Raw genomic sequence first — 23,723 nt, 5'->3', positions numbered from 1 at the left:
ATAAAAAACATAAGAAATGAAACAGAATTTGGAATTTTATATAATGAAGCAGTTAATTTAACTAAATAACCTAAAGCTTCAAGAAACAATTTAAATACTGAATCTAGTTTTAGAATTTTGTTTTATGAAATTATTGACGGTATTTTAATGCAGTTAAATATAAGATTTAATGATACTAATAGGTTGATATACTTACAATTAGCTGACGTTTCAAAATTTAAAGATTATTCTGGTAAATTTCCAACATGTGCATTAGATAATCTTAAAAAAACATATCATAATATTTTTCATGATATGGACAAATTAAAAGTAGAACTAGAGGTGTTATATAATGATGAAAAAAATTATAATTCATCGTACATTTATGATATGATCAAGATTTTTGAAAAAGATGATTTAAAAGAAGTTATGCCCGAAGTGTATAAGCTATTTTCTTTAATTTTAACTATTCCATCTATGAGCGTTTCTGTCGAAAGGAGTTTTTCATGCCTTAAACGAATTAAAACTTATTAAGAAACCGTACATCTTAACAATGTTTAAATTCATTGTCTACAATATCTATTGAAAAATTACTGGTCCAACAGCTTAAAGAAAATAAACCTATTTATGAAGATATTATTAATATATATTCACGAAAAAAAGAAAGAACTATTGAATTAGTATACAAAGTATAAATCGTATAGGTTACTTCATTTTATTAATTATTAAACTTAAATTATTACATTTTTAATTATTTATTTAAATTTGTTTTTATGACTATATTTTTATTTTTAGGTAAGTACCTATTTAAATTTGTATATAATTATTACTACTATTATTAGGAAAACTAGTCAAATGACAAAACCCAAAAATGTTAAAATGTGAATAAATACCAGTGATATGATATAATGTCTTATGTGCTATACACGAAAAGAAGGCGGTTCAAAACAATATACAAGAGCATTTTTTCAGCCTTTATCTGTGCGTATCAGTGAAACTATATTATGAATATATATACTACTGACTGATTCCTTAATTTAGACCAATATATTCAGAAGCGGGTTTGAGCTACTAAGTTGTTGCCTCCTCAACAATTTAATGCCAGAATCGCTTAACTGCCGGCGTAACGCCGTACATAATATTACGAATTTGTCGAACATTCTTCGAGAAAATTATAACAGTATGATGGTTTTTAATTTACTAGTTATAAGACATATTGATGAAAAAATATATTTTAGTCATTACGTATTAAATGAACTTCCAAGAAAAGTAAAAATCGATCTAACGGAAGTATTAAATATTTTACATTTAATAACATCAACCGCACAATATTTGGTGAATTATCATAATAAATCATAGTTCAACTTAACTATTACGTCTTTACTCCATAAGCCAAAACTTATTCTTGTATTGGCAATGAAAAATGTTAATAGTTTGAAAAATACATTAGTTAATATGATAAATGATGATAGTGAATATAAACAAATGTTTGATAGTTCAGTTATGCAAGAAACATGATATAGACATTCCAGATTGTAATTTCCGTGAAGTTTCAACTCGTTTAGACCCTAATTTATCAAACCAAACTCTTTTTAGTACAAAATTCGATGAATTGAAAACTAATGTATTCTATCATTACTTGAAAAACTACTTAGTGGGATTGATTCGAGCAAGATACTTTTGACTTGGTTGATGCTATGGCATACATGTTAATATGAATATAACTCAAAATACTTCAAAAATATTATAGACATTTTCCAAGGTTTCAGAGGAAGATTGAATTACTGAACTGAAACTATTAAAAAATTATCCAAATGCTATGCAACTAAATGGTGCTACTTGTAAATCTGTTTATGAATGGATTGATTGGTTAAAACCACAGTATATAAATAATTCCACAGTATATACTTGTATTTTTAAAACATCAAAAATGTTTACAATCATACCTGTACTAGCTGTACGTGTGAACGCGTTTTTTCAAAATTAACAATAGTAAAAACAAATCACGCAGTTCAATGGGACAAGAACGTTTGGAGTCATTATTACTGCTTTTCTCAGAACAAAAAATGGTATGAATGGAAAATTTAAATTCAGTAATAGATGAATTTTATAGCATGGGTAACAGACGAATGTCTCTCTAAATATATACATAAAATACTTTTATCATTTCTAGCTATGTAGTTCATAATTTATTTTTATATTTGTTATAGTTAACTTTAATTTACTAGTACCTGTTGAGTATAAAGAATTTAAAATAAGATACTTAAAATTATATTATAATTATTATTTTGTTGGTCATAATTATTGCTGTTATGAACTATAGTTATTATTATATTAAACTATGTAAGAAAATCTAGCATGAATTTTAATAATAAATAGATATATACAATTTAGATGTGTTGTATTATTTTATAATATTTATAAATTTATGTATTTATAATATTGATATATTAAATATATATCAGGCCGATGATTATTTATGAGCGCTACTTGTTTTTAGAGTCTGCGCACGCCTACGTATACTTACTGTTTTTGTTGGGCAGGTGTTGTGTAATAATGAGTGCGTGCACGCTCCTTGGCCACAACTGGAGCATTCCCCTTGGGCCTTGTCACTCTGAATGGAAAAAAAAGCGTTAAAAAAATAATTATTACTCAGTAAGAATACGACTATCAATGTATATAAATATAAAACTACTACTGGTAGAATTTCGACCAAAAATTTTGGACGCTAAACTACTTAATGTTTTTTTTTTCGAAAAATTGCAATTAGATCAGTATAATAATGTAGTACACTATGCATTATGAGTATACAATCTACTTGATAATAATACATTATGTAGTGTGTTGCTTGTTCGAAACCAACTATAATATAATCTATAAGACGAAGCGCAATCTATTGTACGGTTCCTTCGGCAAATGCCAGTGTTAGATAAATGATAAAAGAAATATAACAATTTATTTTTGGAAGAATGTTTACACAAGTCGTTCAGTGACGGATTACGCTTTACAGAAATAATATCACCTAAACATTTAGGCGTGCATGAAATCGATTGATTTTCTTATTATAATTAATGTAGTAAGCCCAAGGCTAAGCATAGTTTAATAATCAATATTTAGTAATCAATATAATTTAGTATAGACATTAATAAATAGGCTTACGTGCAGGAAATGGATAAAATAAAATAATTTAATAACCAATACAATTTAGTATAAATATTAATAATTATGCCTGCGTGCAGGAAATCCAGGGCAACCTAACCTAACCTAACCAGGGCAAATCCAGGCCTCTAAATATAATAATGTTAAATCGACAGTAAAATAAAGTAATATTAGAATTAGGCCACTTTTACGTCAATGGAACTCGTATAAATACGGGTTGAATATTTAGCATTATTCAGAAGTAGATAGGTAGTCCTAATAGACAGTGTTATACTGGCCATTTCCCTCATTAATAAATTATTACTCGCCGTGGACTTTGTTGCAGCCACATCACCGCGAATATAAAATTCTTAGACCAGAATAACTTGTTAATTTAATTTTTTGTATTTTTAACTGTTTGTTAATTTATTGTGATAAATAAATAAAAACAGTAAGTTTTATAAGTTTAATATACCAGTGTTTAATTATTCACCTACCTATCTCTCTCAACCCAACGTCTCAAGATAACATACAACGTACTACGTCGTTAAATAATTAATGTGGTACCGATCGTAGTGTCCTGCACAACGATCACTACAATAATTATTTTTTTCCGTTGCATAAAATCTACCACAATTTTGGCACGATCCTATGCAACAAATAGTTTCCTTTCCACGTCCGAGACATTCTCCCCAAAACGTGGTCGATATGCGTACAAACGGATTAGAGAGAACTGTATCACGATTATTATTGTTATGCAGTAAAAAGTGATGGTTGGAAAAACAAACGTTTTCTGCGCATAAGACGGTCGCGGACCGTTGCTAAAAAGGTACATCAGATCGAACACACTTTGTTAATCGCACGCACGATTGTTAACCGAGGCGATTACGAGATGTGAATTAAAAACGCAGAGATAAGAAATACTGTACACAATGAAGGAACTACGATCATCGAAGTCCGTGGATAGAATTTTTTTTTGGATAATAATAATAATAATAATAATAATAATAATTTTTGGCCAACTCCAAATAATCGATAGAAATACGAAGGAGAATAACAATAATAGTAATGATAATTTTCTGGAATCGAAATTTTTTTAAACAGTATGTATATAAGTTCATCGCGTTTCCCTTCCTCCCCCTTTAACGATGAGGCCCACGGAAAATCTCGCACTCAATCATTTATAGTTCCGCCTTTGACTGCACAATGATCTGCTTCTTGTTTTATACCGGCGAGGACGAGCGTAGTAATATTACTATTATTCAACGACGAAAAGGCTCGGTGCGGCGACATGGCACGTGTTAGGAATAGTGGTCGCGACGGATCGAATAACGTATTCTTTCGTGTCTGCGACCTTTACGCGAGTAATATTACACGTTTGTGGGAAAGCATTTACAACGATAACGCGCGAGTATTTCTTATGGGAATTTTATGCGGCAAACATTTCCGGCTCCCTTATGTGCGGAGGAAACAATAATAATATATATCGTGCACCTTTATTCGAACACGAGGTACGTGCGACTGTAAAAACGTTTTGCGCTACAGTATACGCATCATTCGTACGCGTATCGCGAGACCCGTGAACGACGTTTTCGAGAGACGTCACGCGTACCGTTGCTTCTTGAACCGCGATAAACACCCCGACAGGGCCGTAGCAAGGGGGGCGGGGCTAGAAGTGCCTACGCCCTGGAAGCGATTCCCGGGAGGTCACAAAAATGAACAATTTGCAATTTAATTGTTACTCATAAGTAAAAGCAATATTTTGTACTTATGTAATTACTTATATGACATATAAATATTATTATGCTATGTATATATATTTTTTTTAATAATTTATTAGTTTAAATAAAATTAAATAACGCTTACATAATTAGGAATACATTAAATAGGAAAAATCATTATTTATATTCAGGGCTCGAAAGTTCTAGCAAATGCATATTTTTCTTGGTTCATCTTAGAACATATAAAGTAAGATACAAATATGTTTCTCACTACTCGTATATCGTACACAAAATTTAATTTTGCTATTTTTTACATATTTAAAGGTTTTATTGCTATTTTGCTAATTTAAGGTTTATAGTGTTATTTTCGGGTGTATTTTTACATAATGTAGGAAATAATCACATTTTGTTGATATTAATTGTATTTACTTGGTATGTTTTTAAAAAATATTTTAATTATTGGAAATAAATAGACCCCATCAAATATTATTTTATGTTTTCATCGACAATTTGATGTATTAATAGTTAGTGACGTCATTGTTATTCTCTTATTATATCATTGCATTAGATTATCAAACATTTTAATAATCTAGGATAATTTTTAAGGTAAATATATAAAATAATTTAATATTAAGTACATTTTTTTAAATATATTTAAGTAATTTAAAATTTTTGTTAACAGTTTATAATTCAATCAGTCCAAACTGTATCTAATGAGCCCGAAAATTTGAAAAATTACATTGTTTTCAAGTTGAATGCACATTTTTTGATTTTTCGTGCTATTTATAGCGCATATTTTAGAGTTTTTAAGTGCATATTTAAGAGCTAAAAAGTAACATTTTTAATGCTATAAATTCCGAGCCCTGTTTATATTACATATATAAAATATGTTTAGTTTTTTTGTAAAAAAAAAAAAAAAAAGAAAGAAATAAAGAAAAATAATAAAATAATTAAATAAATAATATAATATATAAATAATTTATAAAGAATTATAAATTAAAATACTTAAGGGCGTAATTTGAAGTTTCACCCCAGGCGCAATATATGGTTGCTACAACCCTGAACCTCGATAACAGAGTATTCGATCAGAAGTGTTCGGTAAAGTGTGATTCCAAGTCCAAGTGCTGCTGCTTCTTGGTCAAAGCGATGGCCGTTTTTATATCGATGTCTCGGACAAAAACCAGGTGAAAGTTCAAATTTATCGGAACAACTTTCCGATGTATTAATATCAAGAGCGTATTTAGACTTACTTCAAGAGGAGGACTCAAATTTTTTCTTTCATTCTAGCTCAAAATTTACAAGTAAAATTTTTGGTAATATCCAAATCAGGTGAATCCTTAATATTTGTGTTTTTTTAATCTAATGCCAAATCCACTTAGAATCGATTTTTGTGTAGTTCTTTTTTAACACTTGTCTGTGTTTTGAAAATTACACTCGTATTTTATTTGATTTTTCATCGAGTATGGACCCAACAAAAAGCCCAATTCAGTATTCACAGCCATTTCGTTATAAAATTATCCACATTAAAAAATTTGAAATGTGTATTCCACATATAATCGATTTCTTAAATACGGATTCACGGGGGTCGATCGCCCCTTCGCCTCCCCCTATAATACGCCCTTGATAAATATATTCACGTTGATTTGTCGGAATGAAGTGCGCGTGGGTAATATTCATTCGTTATTCATTCGTGAAAGTCGGTCTAATCTGTAGCCACAGGCGTCTTTATTGGTTTAAGTATAACATAGTAAGATTCGAGTGAATAAACTATGCGAACTTTCAACGATTAATTACAACGTTAATCATCACTGAGACGAAAAGAAAGATAGAAAAATTATGGTCGGTTTCTGCATTGCTGCAACTATTACGTTGCATACCATACGTTGCAAATTACTCCTTATAATTTGGATTTCAAATTGTTTGTTTCTATTCGATGTAATAAAATAGTTCGTACTCAACAATAAACACGAATAACTGTTATTTGTCGAGCTTACATATATACGAACGTATTTCTCGTGAAAGTGGGTTTCTCAAGTTGACGTTTATTTTAAAATATATTCACGAAAAGTTTCAAATTATGCGTACACAGTCGCTGTACACTGCGCAATTGGTACTAAAATGATTACATTTTAGCTTTCATGTGAGTTTCATTGCTCTGAACGGATACGTTTATAATATATTATACACGTGAATATAACATGATGTAATGCAGTCACAATAGTTCAATTTTTGAAAAATATTTTAAAAACAACATAATAATTTGGGTTAATTAAAATTATTACCATCAACTGATATTATATACACCGTTAAGGTGACCAGATGGGATTTTAATGAACAATTGTACGTTTTGTGGGTACTCAAATTATTAATTTTCACTCGGAAATCAGGTTAGAATAAAATTATAATTTGATAACAATACGCAAGTAATTAATAAATCGTTAAGAATCGACCGTAGTGTATTGGTAAGTACAGGATGTTTTTTTTTTTACGAACGAATTTGTTATCGACTAAAAAAAAACATTAAAACCAATCATTTATGGTACAAGTCCATTCAATTATGGTATGTATTAAATGATTGAATAGTCGTTGTTTAATGAATATAATATGACATTAATTGGTTTCATTTTTTCAAAGGTATTTTTCTCAATTTGATCAGTTGAGTGCAAGACAAATTTTTTATTTTAATTTTATTTGAACTCAATCGTATGCCTTTTGAATAAAACGATTTTAGTTCAAGCACACCAGTGAAGTGTTCATGTTCATACAATTTTTTTAAAAAAGTGTGTATGTGAATGGGTGTGATATACCATTCGTATATTCCGCTAATAACTTCCAATATTACTTAAGTGACACTAAACACATTTAACTTGAATTCATATTACGAATATTGTACGTAGACCGTGGTATCGCATTCGAAATACCAGCGACGCTAAATGAAATACAAACGAATTCCGAAATGTATGTGTTAAATAGAATAAAAAAAAAAAAGTGAAAATTCCAAAAATAAAAAAGCTTGGCTAGTCAGTGGTGAATAATTTAAAAGTGCTTGGCAGAGAAAAGGTTAAAAAACAATTTTCACCACCCTTATTAGCCCGATCCGTTAAATAAAAATCGCACGTAAAACGTTGCCGAGGATATGTGTAGGCATACGTTTTACACGTAAATTTTTTTGTTATTGAACACGTCCTGTTTTCGGTACTTTTTCGTGTGCATACATCTCACATTATTATACGATTCGTTCATTTAATATTATTTCCGTAGTGCTTTTTGTAAGCTAACTATAATAAATGCGACTATTATTTGATATTCAGGTAAACTACAGCTGTTCGAAGGTTTGGTTTTTAAATAAATATGAATTCTACGTGATACGGCGTACAGGGGCACTACATTATTAATAAGGCTGTATAGGCTAGAAATAATATGCGTAAAAAAAAAAAAGTTAAAAAGTGTGTGTCAGTACGTCCGACTTCAAACATTACTAATAATTTACAATCCCAATATCTTACGTATATTGTACACTTCTCGCTATCCACGTAACTCTCATAACTAATCTGATTCGCATCTTGTCGATTTAAGTAACGCTGTGAGAACATTGAGACAAAAAAAACAAAAATAAATAAATAAAACATCATTTACGCGTACAAGACGGTGTACACACGCGTTTATCAAATAGGATGAAACAAGTAGGTACAATAAAACTACGTGGTGGTGAACAAACAAACGCGATCGAGTCGATATTAATACCATTTTTATTAGCTCGGAAAAATACAAATGAAAAATTAATGATTGTAACGTAGAAAGTTACATAAAAATAGAAATAATGTAAAAAAAAATATTATGATTGTTTGTTAGAATACAACTTCTAGTTGAAGTGAACACGCAGTAGGTAATCTGGCATCCCACTATATACGTATTACAACACATAAATTATATTTTATAATAATAAAGATAGCAATACGTCGTTTTGGAATATGTATTATTAACATGTGCAATTGATAATTCATTTATTGTATGTTACTTAAAAATCTATAAATATATATGGACAGATGAAAGTTGTTCGAGTGCCATCGAAAATCTCATGTGTACCACTTATTTGCAATCCCTGGTATAGGGGTAGCGGTCCACGGTTTTTAACGCGATCGCCGTTTTATAATTCATAATGATTACAATAACAATAGTCGCCGTAACAAAATAATTATGCAAATATAAGTTTATTTCGTGGTCCTAAGTTCCGAGCGGACTGCTACCGTATCGCGAGCGTTACGGCGGTTTCCACCACTCGCCCTCGAACGTTTCATTTATTAGACACATTTCCGTGGGCTAGGTATTTCGCAGATGTTATTTTTTGAAAATTCCCAGTAGTTTTAAGAAGTCGGTCGGAAGAAATTTACGGCTAGAATACGTATAAAAAAATTATCTTTCATTGGGTTTGTAATGCAATCGGACGTCATATTTGATGATATTAATACGGTGATTTATATTTTTTTTTTGTAAAACGTTTTAGTTACAAAACCATAGAAAATAATAACGGAGCGAAGCACATTTGTTTTCTTCTCCGGACCTTGTTTAGTAATTATTCTATTATTCCCGATTCCTGTACAAATAATTACTCTCAACCCTTGCGTTCTAATCGAAGTATTAGAATATTGTCGGGCCGGCTGACTTGGAGAATTTTGGCCATTACACACAATATTTTCCGTTTTAATCGCCTCGCATCGTAAACAACAATACTACACACACCGTAGTACAGGGTAACACGTCGTGTGCGATATACACATTATAATAGATATTTAAAATCCACCCGATTACATGTAGAGCCGACTGTAATATTGCAAGTCTTGTAAAAATGATCGAGACCGTCGCACGTCGATGTAAAACCATAATTACACGTTCCTACCTATTGTACACGAGCGTAAATCATTGATTTAACGTGGTCGCAGGGGAATAATAGTTTCAATTGGTTTCTATAAGCTTTATAATTTACTCCGCTCTACCGCTCGGGAAGTCTGAAATACAGAGTGATTCGTTTATGTGGTTACAATCTTGCTCTGGGGAGGAGGTTAACAAAAATAATCGTTATCTTTTTTTTTTTTTCATTGTACAGATAAATAAGATAAATAACTGCTATAAATATATATTATTTTATACAACTTTTTTACCAATTTACAGTTTACTTTTACATTACAGTAAATAAATAGCTATTGGAATATAAAAATAGCATAGTTAACAAAACTTTTCAAACACCTATCAATATAATTATTTAACTATCATATTATTTGTATAGTTGTTTATTTTAAGTTCAAAGCGTAATAATGAAACTACGAATATATTTACACGTCATCAATAATAAAACAATTTTCTTTTTTTTTTTTTTGGCCCTAGGGGGAGTTTGAACCCACTGTATGTATGTACGCCACTTATAATGATATTTTCTCGGTCAATATTTCTGTTTTTGGATTTCTTTAATTTTCGAACCTTTGGCATAGGTTCTATCATTATCATTATTTTATCAAATCGACTTACAAAAAGTTTGCCGTGTTCTCTATTGCTCCGTATAAGTTTAATATTTATAATTATAATAAGGCTGCTTTTAATAACCGCTCAACCACTATGTTATACGTACCAACATATAACTCAAATTATTTAAAAAAAAACTCAATTATTCCAAGTTGCTATGGCTTTATACAATAAACCATCGCTGATTTTTTTGTTGTCATCCATAAGAGTAATTTTAAACTTGCTAATAATACTGTGTTACTGTGTATACAAAATTATTTTATAGCTTTATTTTATTTTTTTCTATCGATTGGTTATTTTGTGTATTTTTAAATATCGTTCTAAAATCTATGCTTTGGATACTAATATCGAAAATATATTTTACTAAACAAATATTGGAGTAGTTGGTATAATGTCCAATTCTGGTAAATTGTAGATGCAGAAGAAGAGATTTTTTTTTAAATTTTTCAGAATACATACTTTAAACTTGGGCCAACTCTGTACGCTGCATATGAATAATTAATAAAGCGAGTAAGTAGGAAACAAATTGTACCAAAATTGAAATAACGAAAAGAGTTTAGATGCTTTACAAAAGCAATACGTTAACCATTTCACGAGACAATACCCAAATTAACGCGAATTCTGTTTTTGTTTTTGTTCTCAATGTCCGCACGTAAAAATAAATACGTGTTACTGCGTTTAAGTGCGAAAAATATTAACCTTATATGATCACCACCATGGTAAACGGTAAGAAATTATCTTCGCTTAAATATAAATGGTTAATGACAAGTGTCTCAGTGAAATACGAAATTCTAAACCGCTAAAATTGACCGACAGATACGCGGGGCCGACGAACTGAAACGACGTATTTTCCAAACGTATACGGTTTCGCGTAACACGATGACATTATTAATATTTGAATAATACGATAATATTATTTTATACGTGTCTTTCGGACCTTGGTGCGGAATTTATACGAATGAAAAATGTGTGTGTGTGTGTGTGTGTGTGTGTGTGCAGAAAAGTTTGTACAAACATTATAAGTTTCATAAACTTATTACTGTACGTCGTAGCGGGCATAGTTGAGTACGGCTGCGACGCGAACTTTCCAGATACTATTTTCTTGTAAAATGTGAAAATATTTCGTATCACTAGTTCATGGACATGTTAGGTACGTATAATAATATATTAAAATGCAAATATATAATAACGTTATTGTACACGACATTCTCGAGTGAAACGCCGCTCTACGTGCGTTTGTTTTGATGCACTCTAGACATTACGTTTACGTTCGTAAATAACATGATATCAATATTATATACATACTATTACGCAATATTATAATTCGAGTAAAAATTCAATCACAATGGTTCGGGTCCGATAGCACTCAAAGTTAATGGAATACGCACTACTTTGCGGTCTAGACAATCTTAAAATAGGTGCTACATTATGCTGTCCTAAAATTATGAAAAATATCAGCAATAAAAAATATTTTAATTGTTTTGAAACTGTACCTATACAATTTTTCTTTTCGTTCACAATCAAGAAAAATAAATTTATTTATTAAATAATTATCTATGAATAATTAAATTTATAAAAAAAAAAAATGAGGCGGAAATATTATTATATAATATATAAATATATAATTTTTCTATTATCATACCTAGTCGGTATAACTTTTATCTGAAATTATAATTTAACTTACGAGATTTATAAAAAATATAAAAAAAAATCAAATTTAATGCATATAAGCAAAAAAATAAAATAAAATAAATTAGTATCAAAACTGTAAAACGACTTTGAAATACAAATATTTAGGTTTGAAATCTTTTTTACATAAAACAAATGTATAACTTAATCTGCAAATTTCACCAATATTCTCTAGTAATAATCATAAGTACTGGTCATCACGTTGATGTTAGTTTTCACGACAACGACTAAAGGTTTGGGAAACACTACGGTTTAATCCAATTATGGGTTATTGTTTTCCGTCGAAGCAAAACTTTTACCGATATGATAAAAAGAAAAAAAAATTGTTTTTATATCACTCCGGGTTTAGCGCAGTTCATTGTACACGTAATAGATTCAAGTAACCCATTGGTTTGCTCGATATTTAAAACAATTTAAAATATTGAAAAACTGGGTAAAATATTTTATCTAATAAGCAAGGGACCAGATTTATACATAAATATTTATTTCTTTTTAGCAGTCGTAGAGATTTCTAGTTAGGATAAAATCCATTCCACAGTATTTACCAATCTGAACTTTCTCAAAACCAATTGTTGGGTAAAAAAATAAATAAAATACATTTTGGTAGCTTATAAAATAATTAAACGTATTTTAATTTCGACGTGAACACGTATAACATGTTTAAAATGTATTAAGATTTATTTTAGAAAATTTTGGAATAAAATTATTTTCAATATTAGTATAAAGTTCTTACGTTGTAATAACGATTCAAATTTTACCATTTTTGTTCACTCGTATACGAAATACAGCAAGTATTGTGAGTAAACTGTAAGTATCGTCCAAGGGTGTATTAGCTGATCTGGTATTTTTCATCGGTTTATTATTTAACTGTAACGATCCCACGGGAATGGATATTACACAGACTAACAATTATTTTAATATTACCCAACAGTTTATTAATAACAATTCCAATGGAACGGCGATTTAATTAATTTTTGTCTCGTTTTCACTATTGTAGAAGAATACGTTTTTTGTTTTCGCTAATAATTTTACACCTACCCTCCCCGCAGTGTGACTCTAGGAGTGGCCCTAGGGCCACAGCCCCCTCCCAAGCCCATACCGTATTTATAAAAAAATGTATATTGTTAACAAAAAATGCATATTATAATACGTACTATCATACGACACACACAAGTATGTAGATAGAGCCATGAGGTATAATGGTTGAAAGGAGTTTCTCCACACTTCGGAGACTAAAAACCTGACTTCGTTCAATGATGACTAAAGATAGACCTATCAGCATTATGTCATAAAGTAGATATTCTAGATCAAATAGATCATATTATTGATATTTTTACTAATTTTAAAAATAGACGACTTGAATTTGTGTTGTAAAAATTGTTGTTTTCTTTTTGTTATAAGATTTTGTAAAATTATAACTTGCCCCCTCCCCTCCCTAAACAAGGCTCTGGAGCCGCCCCTGCCTCCCCGCTCAATCGTACATTTCGTGAACGTGCCTTTGACACGTCTATCGACTCGTAAATGATTGTTGCAACCAAAAAAATTTAACGCATCGGTCTCGCTAATGAAGCATATTTTAATCGAATCCGTACTTGCGTTATTTGCTTGTAGTCCTGATCTTTGTTCTGGTACCCGATCGGTAACGGCCAGTCCGAACGCTTTCGGCCGACGTAGTTGACCAACACAAACTCCAACAGGCTGGCGTATATGCAGCACATGCACACGCCGTCCCACACGTTCATGGCCGTCAAGTTTGACACCACGGGCAGAGTGCTTCGGAAACCGTTCGATGTAGTGAAAAAGTTCAACATTGTCGTTACACCTGTATTTGCAACAACAGACAACAACGTTATACGACGACGGCGGACCATAGAAAGTCGTGTACGGGCGTGCGAGACCAACATATTGTTACAGTATTCGTGTTTAATTGGAAACAATCAAAAACTTTTCGGTCGAGAAAAACTGCGTTTCGCGGTTGTTCCAATACTCTATCGTTAAGCGCAGTAACGGTAATATCTTGAATCGTAGCGCTGCAACAATAAAACGATTTTTAAATTTCAACTCGTTCCGGTAACGCGTAAAACCCTCGATGCCCTCGGAACACTTTATTCGCGCACACGTTTCGCGTCAAATTGGTACGGTTATAAGGTCAGGCATAATAATATATAGACATCGACGAACGTTGAGCGCTTATTCTATGTCCTAAAGCTAAGATTGCATAATTTTTTGAAATACTTGTCGAATAGTTCTAAAATGTTTTATAATTTAAAACCACGCGTAGCAATTATTGTTGCGGCCAAGAGATTTTTCGAAAACAACACAGTCGGGCCTGCTTAAAAAGTTGTAGATAACAATTTATTACTCGTGTAAATTGTGTGCATATTTTTATTTTCCGTGTACTACTTGAATAACGTACAGGAGGATCTGTAAGATAGTGTCAAATATGTGTAGTCGATAAACGGTCGACTTTTTTCGGGGCATAATTGTTTCTAGTCGAAATTGTGATGCTCATGGCAAAACCAATAATTCCGAAAAGTACCGGGTATAATCAAACGTTGTCCAAACTATACAAGGAGAAATCTATTAAATGTAAACGCACATTTATAAAATATAGTTTTTGTTCGGTTAGTATACCATTATTAATAACTGTATGTTTCTGAATTCGGAAGATTGTAACAAAATAATACGAAATCATGTGCTCTTATTATTACTTTGTTTCGTTTTGTACATATTTGACGAACGGCTGCGGGCAGGGACATGTCATGTTTCAATCAAAAACGAATACATTATAATAAAATATACTTCAAAGTTTTTGGTTCTCGCGTTACCGCCTAGCACACGAATGAAATTCCAAAAATACCTAATTCGACGATTGTCCAAAACTTTATTATTAAAAACGGATGATACGTCTCCACGTCAGATCTCCGAAAGTTATAGTACACGATAGTTAACGTTACGGTTGATTAAATTAAATACCTATCATAACTCTTGCCGGCACTGCATTCCATTCAAGAAAGAACGTGATGAACGACGAAGTCACTAATATTATGCCCGGTATGAAAACCGTGGTGAAATAAAACGCTCTGTCTCTGGTGAAAATCAAATCCACTTGAAGGCAGCTATAGTTACCTGCGAACGATATAAAATACAAATATTAAATGTGGCGGTGAAAAAAAAAATGTTTCTGCAATATTATTTCATTATTATAAGAATAACAAAGTCCGATAAGTATAGACGCGTAGTAACAACAATGCTACGTGTGTTAATGTATTTTTATAATTATTATAACAATGTGGTCGAAAAAAAACGGGTTGCCGAAAGTCACTATGCACAAACGTTTCGTTTACGTTATCTAAATTTACATTAAATAATAACGATTTTAACGATCATCATAATGTTTTAAAACCATAAAATGTATACAATGTCAAACGGGTTATCTGCGGTGCACCTAATCACTGTAATCTGTACCAGTAAATTTAACCAAACAGCGTATAACACTAACAACGTGTAGACCGCTTTGAAAATAATATACTGTACTTTCCTCGTTGTCGTTGCCATACAAGTCATTGTAAAGTAGTTTAACGAATCCAGTGAAATTTCCAATCGAATTGAAATTTAATCGTTTCATACGAGCCATTGCACATTTTAGCTCTCGTAGAAATGCCTCTAAAAGCCGCTATAGCCACTTCAATAGACTCTACTGCGTTTCAAATTATGTATGCGTCATGTTGTGTAATGCATTGTAATATATTACAAATATATATAATATATCTTTTCGAAAATAAAAAAAAAATCATCCGTATAATATAACGTCGTAAAATTAAATTAATTTACAACTAGCGGGGAAACGAATAAATTATTTTGAATTACTTACTTATGTTCAAAAAACAAAGCCCTCTTAATTTTTTTGTATATGTTTACAGTGATATTATAAGGCTTATTTTTTACAACCGTACGAAACAGCTGTTCCATTAAATTTTATTTATTTTCTAGCAGTGCTGTTTTGCCCACATCACATTTTACCTTAACCTCGGTACGGTTTACACTTATAAAAATTACAGTTCACATAGAAAATTGTTCGACCTGCGTAGTTTACCGCTACTTTATATACTTCTTAAAGTAGTATTTCAATAGTTCCATTCTGTATGTTATAGGAATTAATATATGAATCCTCGTGGACAGTAGTTACTAATTATTATCTTAAAAATACAAAATGTTTGACCTTTGTCTATTTAAAAAATAATAATCTATTTATTTTTCTTTAAAATACGTTTATTAGTATATTCAAACACTTTAATTGTTCTTTATTTTACCGAATTTGATAACCATTGACATTTATTAAATAAATATTAAACATGCTCATTATATGAATAAAATAAAGATAATTATTATAAACTGTACGTTTATATTTTAGCTTCTTTACAAGCTTTGGAAAAATATGTAGAAGAAATTCATTCGTATACGATCATATGAATATAATCATGCAGTTCATTATAATTGAATCATTATATTCTTATCTATTTACATATGTGGTAGATAAATAACTTGTATATTCACACGAATAAGTTAAAATAATCATACTATTTACTGTTATTAAAATTTTATATTTATACAAATGTTAAACTATATTTTTAATCAAATCTTAGATTTTCATATAACATTACAATAATAATAATTTATTTTTTTAACATTGTACCTACTGCTGTATATTCAAGCAGTGGTAACAGTCAGTTTTTTTTTACTCAAACCAATAACTTCATAGGATCATCCACCCACCCACCTACCAAAATTATTTATACGAAGTTACTGCGTGTATAAATGTTTAAATTTATAACTTTTAAGTTGTGTTTCAGAAATTCACATTTCATACTATTATTATAAAGTGCTCAGTGCATTTACGAATCACGTGATTCAAATATAAGCCATTCGCATGGCCACTGTATTAAATTATATTCAAGCCTTCCGTTTTTAAAAATAGTGTTAAGAAGAGTAGATTTTGTATACTAAATGAATTTTTGAGTATGTTCGGTCCAGGTTTAAGCCTAATTTATTTATTAATTGAAATACCGACTTTTGAAATTCGTTTTACTAACTCAGATTTTTGTAACAAATATGTAATATATATATTATTATTATTATTATTATTATTAAAAATAATTTTTAATTTTAATTTTTTCTTAATAGGTAAGTAACATTTTTTTTTAAATTAATTTTTTGAAGTAGATTTGATTCTCGATTTATATAAATCTTATACTTAATCACTGTTTATAATTAGCTAAATGTATTTTAAGTCTTAATGAGCGGCCAATACCTAAAAATGTTGCTGTACTACTCTGTTCTTCCATATAACCAGTTCGAATTTTGATTTTTACGCATAGTTTTCTAAAATCAAATTAACTTTTAAGTATAATAATAAAAATATACGTTGCACTAGAGGAAAGTAAAACAGTAATTTTTTGTATAAATTGAAATTAGTAAAAAGGTAGTATTTTCTAAAATTAGAATTTGAATATGGATAAAAATATACCATTAAGGCGATTGAAATACAAGACTAGGTAAATTGGGTCCGCCATATTTTGTGTACATTTTGAATGCGGTAAATTGAGTCCCAACTACTAACTATACTACCTCGCCGTAGTCGTTTTACAAATTACAATTAGCACTGTTTTTATCGTTTATCAATTCTATAGTGATCAAAAACTTCGTAATGTCGTAACTCTGATTATGTTTAATTAAGATACGTATATATAGGCATTACGTACATTAGTCTGTCGTATATCGTGTGTCAGTTATCAGTTCACACCAATATTGATGATAGTTTTTATGATTACACACAGACACGAGTGAACGAAATCTGAGCATTTTCTCTATATTTTTCGTAGCGTGTATTGCGTACTGTACGCCGATTTGAGTTTGTTAAATTCGTATCTTTTAAGTTTTTACCGAAAATGTAAAAAAAAAAAAAAATACAATAATATTAAAATTGACTTCTAATAAAAATTATTAGATATTTAAAAAAAAATTGTTTACCTTGGACTTAAACTATTCCACCTTTTTTTTTTCCCGGCACCCAACTTACCTACTACCTTTTTTTCCTCGGGGCTCAACTTACCTACTGCCTTTATTTTCCGGGGACCCAATTTACCGAGAAAAAGTTATTTAGGGACCAATTAACCAACTCCCTGAAATACATTTTAATTCGATAATTCATCTCGATCATAATAATATTCTAATAATTTAATGAAATCATTTAAATATAAATAAATCGGTATTCATGCAGGATTTCTGCAACAAGCACCAAGATTAATTTTATATCTCGACTTGGCTAGAATTAGAATAAATTCAGTTAGTAAATGCCATAAATCTAGCGAACAAGTCTTTACAAACGTTAGTCAGTCGGATAAACCACAATATACATTTAACTCAAATAATTACTCAAGCACAATAATTCAAGATGCGTTTGTATATTTTATAATTGAAGGCATAGTTTATTTAAATGTAGATGTATAACTATTCTCTTTCATTATGTGAATTTGAAAAAATATTCACATTAATGTTTTCTACAGTCCCATTACAAGCAGATTATGATGTTCTTTAAATATAGAATTATTTTTTAAGAAGACTATTAAGTATAATAATGACGATGATGATAATAATAATAATAAAATCATTATTTTCTTATGAGTCACAAAATAAAACATAATTATAATGGATACCATAAATTTAATGAATAGGTGCATTATATTTCTTAATTTTTTTGTATTGAACGCATCCGGCCAAAATAATATCATTGTCAGATGCGTTTAACACAATAATTACCATCTCGCGAAAATAATTTTTTAACTATCTATAAATTTAAATTCGAAAAAGAAAAAATATTTTTATGGATCTTTTCTTAATTTTTATTCTTAGTTGGAATTTTTCTCGGGTCAAACGTCCGAGTTCATTATTCTATCAATCCCGTGTTTAATCCGTCTTATCGGGATTTAAATGCCCTATCAGTACGCTGTTTATTGTATGAAAAATTTATACACTGCAGTTTTAGGAGATTTATAGGTAGATTTTGTACATGTATTTTTTAATTGGAAAAATAATAGAGTTTTATACATTTATTTGTTTGTTTTTCAATAGAATCGGCTTTAAAAATAGTGTTAAAAAAATATGTAATAATAATAAAAGTCTTAATATGAACAGCGTTTCACGTGACAAGCTGACAAATCCGTAGCGACAAAAACGTACACTACTTTAATCCGTCGTGAACACGGGGAACGGAACGAGTATTTCTATTCGCTTTGATGATGATTTTATTTTAATTATTTTTCCTGACACCGTCAGGGTCGAGGTAATTGTTCGAATGTTACGTCACGTCGGACGAACGCGTGTTTCGACATCGTCGATGTTGATTTGATAATATTCATGAGTAATATAATCATGTCGATACGTGGTCATCATCACACCGCTGTAGAATACACACGCGGTCAGTTATCAACTTAATATTTATACGTCATCACCAAAGCTCGGAACTTTAGGAGTTTGCATATTTGTTGAGAAAGTGCATATTGAAATTTTATTGCGATACAAATCCGGTCCATGGTACACAGATTTTAAACACAAAAATTTTTGTTGCATAATTTTGCATATTTCGTTATAGTTTGTAGGAATTCTTATGTATTAGGTTTAACTACTTTTATATGCCTAGATTTAACGAAAATATTTTTTTTTACAAATTTATACATTAGATATGTGTCAACCAAAATTCACATTTCATATCGTTTGATAAACGAATTCATCGATGGCTATTTTAGTACTAATAATCTGCTATCATACTGAGAAATCGTAATAGAGATTACCGACCGTCTTGAATTTATTTTTGTATAAATTTACCAAGGTATTATTGTTAAGTAGTTGTTATCAGTATTGTATACATTTATCCTCGAGAAGATTAAAGTTTAATGAAGTCTGTGTAGCTTATATACAGGAAGACACAAGAATACACAAGTGCGCAGCGCTTATGTTTTTTTTTTTTTAAATTTTCTTTTAATTTTCAATCCCATGTACCTAATTTATGTAAACTGTTTTTTATTCAATAAACTGTACATGTTTGCATATTTTCCAAATTTATTACTGCATATTATTCCGCATGATATTTATTCTTACGCTTGTGTATGCACAAATTTGAGTACTTTTAGCGCAGAAGTTTCGAGCCTTGGTCATCACCGTTCTATGATAACAATACGTTTGCACGGGCAAGGCGGGAAATATAACGCGAGGAATCCGTTTTCGATCAGAAAACAAATAATCGCCAATCGAGTGCCTTACCTATATCCGTTTCAGATCACCAGTGCGGGTTCGACCCCGTTCGCGTTTAACATTTTCATACGACGTATCAAAAAAACGTTACCTCTCCAACTACCGGTAGACGGACATTCAGTCGTATGATTGCGGTCCAAGTACGCGTTCAACGTTTTCAAGGACGGCGATTTCTTCAAAGTGCTCTCGTCGTTCTTCCACACGTACTTAATGGCCGACATTTCGTACGATACTAAACAAAATGATTATGTTATTACCATGTACTATATTTACGTGTACAATATCCGCCGCGGCGGTGATAAAAACGTGATTTTCTATTTTTTTTTTTTTTTATTGGTCATCTGCTTAGAAAAATTTAGAACTTTAATAAATACGCTACGCGTCATTGACCGCGTGAAATGATTATATTATGGTTACGATGTTTTCGTCGCGTAAAAAATTTTATCGGGTATTATTGTACAGTACAGCGCAATATACGCGCTCAAATTAAACCGACGTAAAATATTTTTATTGCAATATAAAATTGAGTATTAAACGAGCCGTGTTGTACTTCGGTCGAGAAAATCAATTGGCCTTTCTCACATTACGCATGACTCACGTATAATATTGTAATTGTAAACGCGAACAAAGTAAAATTATAGATATTTACTGCTTTCCATCGAAAACGTGCATTGCGGATCGTCGAAAGGAAATATGTTCAGTATTCCCTGGCAAGATAGAATCAAATGACGTCTGAAAAAAATTACAAAAATAAACCATAAATACTATATTAATTCTTAAGCATATCAACCACTTACATTTTTTGCGTTTATTAAGATTCAGAATTATAAAAAAAAAAAACTTATAATAAAACAACATATATATATTTTTTAGTACATAAATTTTTTTTACTTTTTATGGAGTATAGCATTCATTTCTCAAATAACTATACAATTTTCGAAAGTATTCGAATCTTACGGTAAAAAGTGTTTTAAAAATAATTAAATTGTTGTTATTAATTTGCATAAGGAACTGGAATCGGAATACGAAAAAGCATCCTATCTCCAGTATTTATCAGTATTTGTGTGTACGCATTGAACTATACTCGCATTACTTTAAAACTATAACGACAAAGAAAATCATCGATATTATTTTACACCTTTCTCGTGCGGTTTGATGGTTTAATAATATCCAAATTCCGATTCCTATGTTGACTATGTTACCTTAAAAAAATCAAGAAAAGTTGACCGAAAAAATAATTAGCGAAAATAAAAAAAATTCGCATTGCCATTCGAAAAACAAAATATGGTACTCCTCAAGAGGCACAAAATATCTGTGCATGGGAAAATAACGGAAAGTATTATCGTACGGCACACGTACGGTTTCCATGATTCTGCCATCCGATCATAAAATAGAAATGGGTGAGCATACTTAAAATAAACAACTTGTATACATGTCTTTTCGTGATCGCATCAAAGTAATTAGGTGATACCCGTTACGAACGTGAAAACCGTGTACCGTCCCCGAACGGCGCATCCCACACACGGCCACACCCCTCTTCTCATGGCCGTCATGGCGGAATTCATTCGGATCGTTTACAGAGCATCATGGTCGCCTCCGCGGGGTGCGATGTGCAACAAAACGATTCGATCGCTATCCGTATTCTTACGAATCCATGCACCCTTTTATTACTACAGCACGTCATGTCGTCCGAAGCCATACGCAATCCACCCTCGTACGGCAGGGTATATTAAACACAACCCAACAGTTATAAATTAATGCTCGAATGTTGAAGGGCCGCGTCCCTATCGTGAAAGGGGGTATGGGGACCTTTTAAGCTACACACCGGATTTAAGAATTTCAAAGCAATAAAAATGTAGCACCCTTACGTATGTTCCGCCCCATCAAACATCATAAAATTTTCCGCTCGGGGCAATGGCCATACTCCCTTGCCACCATTAAACACGGCTCTGTTTCTGAGTACATATGAGCATACCCACTTGCCTACCCAAGATCTGGCACTGCACATATCGCAAATAGTATATTTTAAAATAACGTCACCTCATCAGGTAGTGCACGCTGCCGTTCCTGTAGATCCTCAATGAGAAGTGCACCGGTATCAGTGACGCTTTGAAGTCACCGTGCATGATGAAATACGTGTCCGGTACCCAGATGTCCCCGTGGTGATGTATGGCGTTCAGGAAGTCGTACCGGCTCTGGTTCGAGTACCGCAGACGGGGGTCGTACCATTGTTGCTGCAGCAGGAACTCCACCTCGTACTTCTGCGGTTGACGGACAGGGCGAACGGAAGGAACACGAGTGTTAAAGTAATACGTATATAATATACGTGTGTGCGTTCGCAGTGTCGGCTCGTGGTTTCCATACGACAAATTATTTACGTGTATATTGTAACGTATTTGGCAATTTCGTTTTATTTATTTTTTTTTTTTTTAGAGCATTATTGGCAGATGATTTTTCGGATATTTGATTCCGGGCCTTGCGGACAATTGAATAAAAAAATAAAGTAGGACGAATTCGGTAGCGAGGATCTGATATACGTATTTCACGATCTACGAGCACCTGGCTTGGACATTTTTATATTTTTATCCCTAACACATTATGTACTGTATACAGGGTCGTACTAAGAAGGGAAAAGAGAGGTGCCTATGGCCTGAGCAAAACTCCTGGGAGGGTGCAAAAATTAAAAATTTAATGTTAAAAATTATAACAGTTACTGTTTTATTATTTACAAAAATTTCATCATCCTTTATATTAATTAAAACAATATGCAAAAATTATAATATTTTTAAATAAAAATATATTAGGGCCTAACTTTTGGTTACTTTGGCACTGATTATACGTACTTTTAATTTTATAATTTCTAAACAATTCTTCGTATTTTTAATTTACTCCAAGTGACAAATTCTGATAATAAAATAATAATTATTAAATATTTATGACTCTTATATTAATATATAAATAAAGAGTAGATGTGTGTAGAAATAAATAAGTAAACGCTTAGTCCGAAGTATTATGATATTCATAAAGTACGACGGTTTTCAAATTAAAAATTCATCAGGTATATATAAAGTCAATAAAGTCGCGTTTTTATTGACTTTGTACATACCTGATGATGAAGTTTTAATTCAAAACCGGTCGTAAATTACAAATTTAATTATCCTCTAGCTAAGCGTTTATTTATTCATTTATTTAAGCTCTGATAGTTCTTAAGAAAATATATATATATATAAAATCCATCAAATGAATACATTTCAACCATTGACTGTCGCTTCTCATAAAATTAGTAATTTTTAATCATTCTTTTTCATTGTCCACGAGCCGTCCTTGCTGATTTTTAATTAACGGGCGCTCAGCCACGGATCATGATTT

At 31.1% G+C, this 23,723-nt stretch overlaps 1 protein-coding gene across 6 annotated transcripts in view; it reads right to left on the bottom strand.

Annotated features, from left to right (window-relative positions):
* Window positions 1–23,723, bottom strand: part of LOC112692074 (glutamate-gated chloride channel alpha-like) — a 149,303-nt gene that overhangs the window by 4,681 nt on the left and 120,899 nt on the right. For 5 of the 6 annotated variants that reach the window (XM_025566608.1, XM_025566609.1, XM_025566607.1 and 2 more), the window contains 7 exons: window positions 22,395–22,615; window positions 21,004–21,086; window positions 20,446–20,586; window positions 15,021–15,173; window positions 13,637–13,866; window positions 8,345–8,419; window positions 2,507–2,593 (listed from right to left, as the gene is read on the bottom strand). In XM_025566608.1, the coding sequence (XP_025422393.1) occupies window positions 2,507–2,593; window positions 8,345–8,419; window positions 13,637–13,866; window positions 15,021–15,173; window positions 20,446–20,586; window positions 21,004–21,086; window positions 22,395–22,615 (990 nt within the window). The remainder of the gene's footprint in view (window positions 1–2,506; window positions 2,594–8,344; window positions 8,420–13,636; window positions 13,867–15,020; window positions 15,174–20,445; window positions 20,587–21,003; window positions 21,087–22,394; window positions 22,616–23,723) is intronic. The other variant, XM_025566611.1, reaches the window with a different exon arrangement.

This window comes from Sipha flava, unplaced genomic scaffold (assembly GCF_003268045.1).
Source record: "Sipha flava isolate LNK unplaced genomic scaffold, YSA_version1 70_pilon_pilon, whole genome shotgun sequence".
NCBI lineage: Eukaryota > Metazoa > Arthropoda > Insecta > Hemiptera > Aphididae > Sipha > Sipha flava.
The sequence above is the reverse complement of the archived record's forward strand: the minus strand, read 5'-3'. Positions and strand labels throughout refer to the sequence as shown.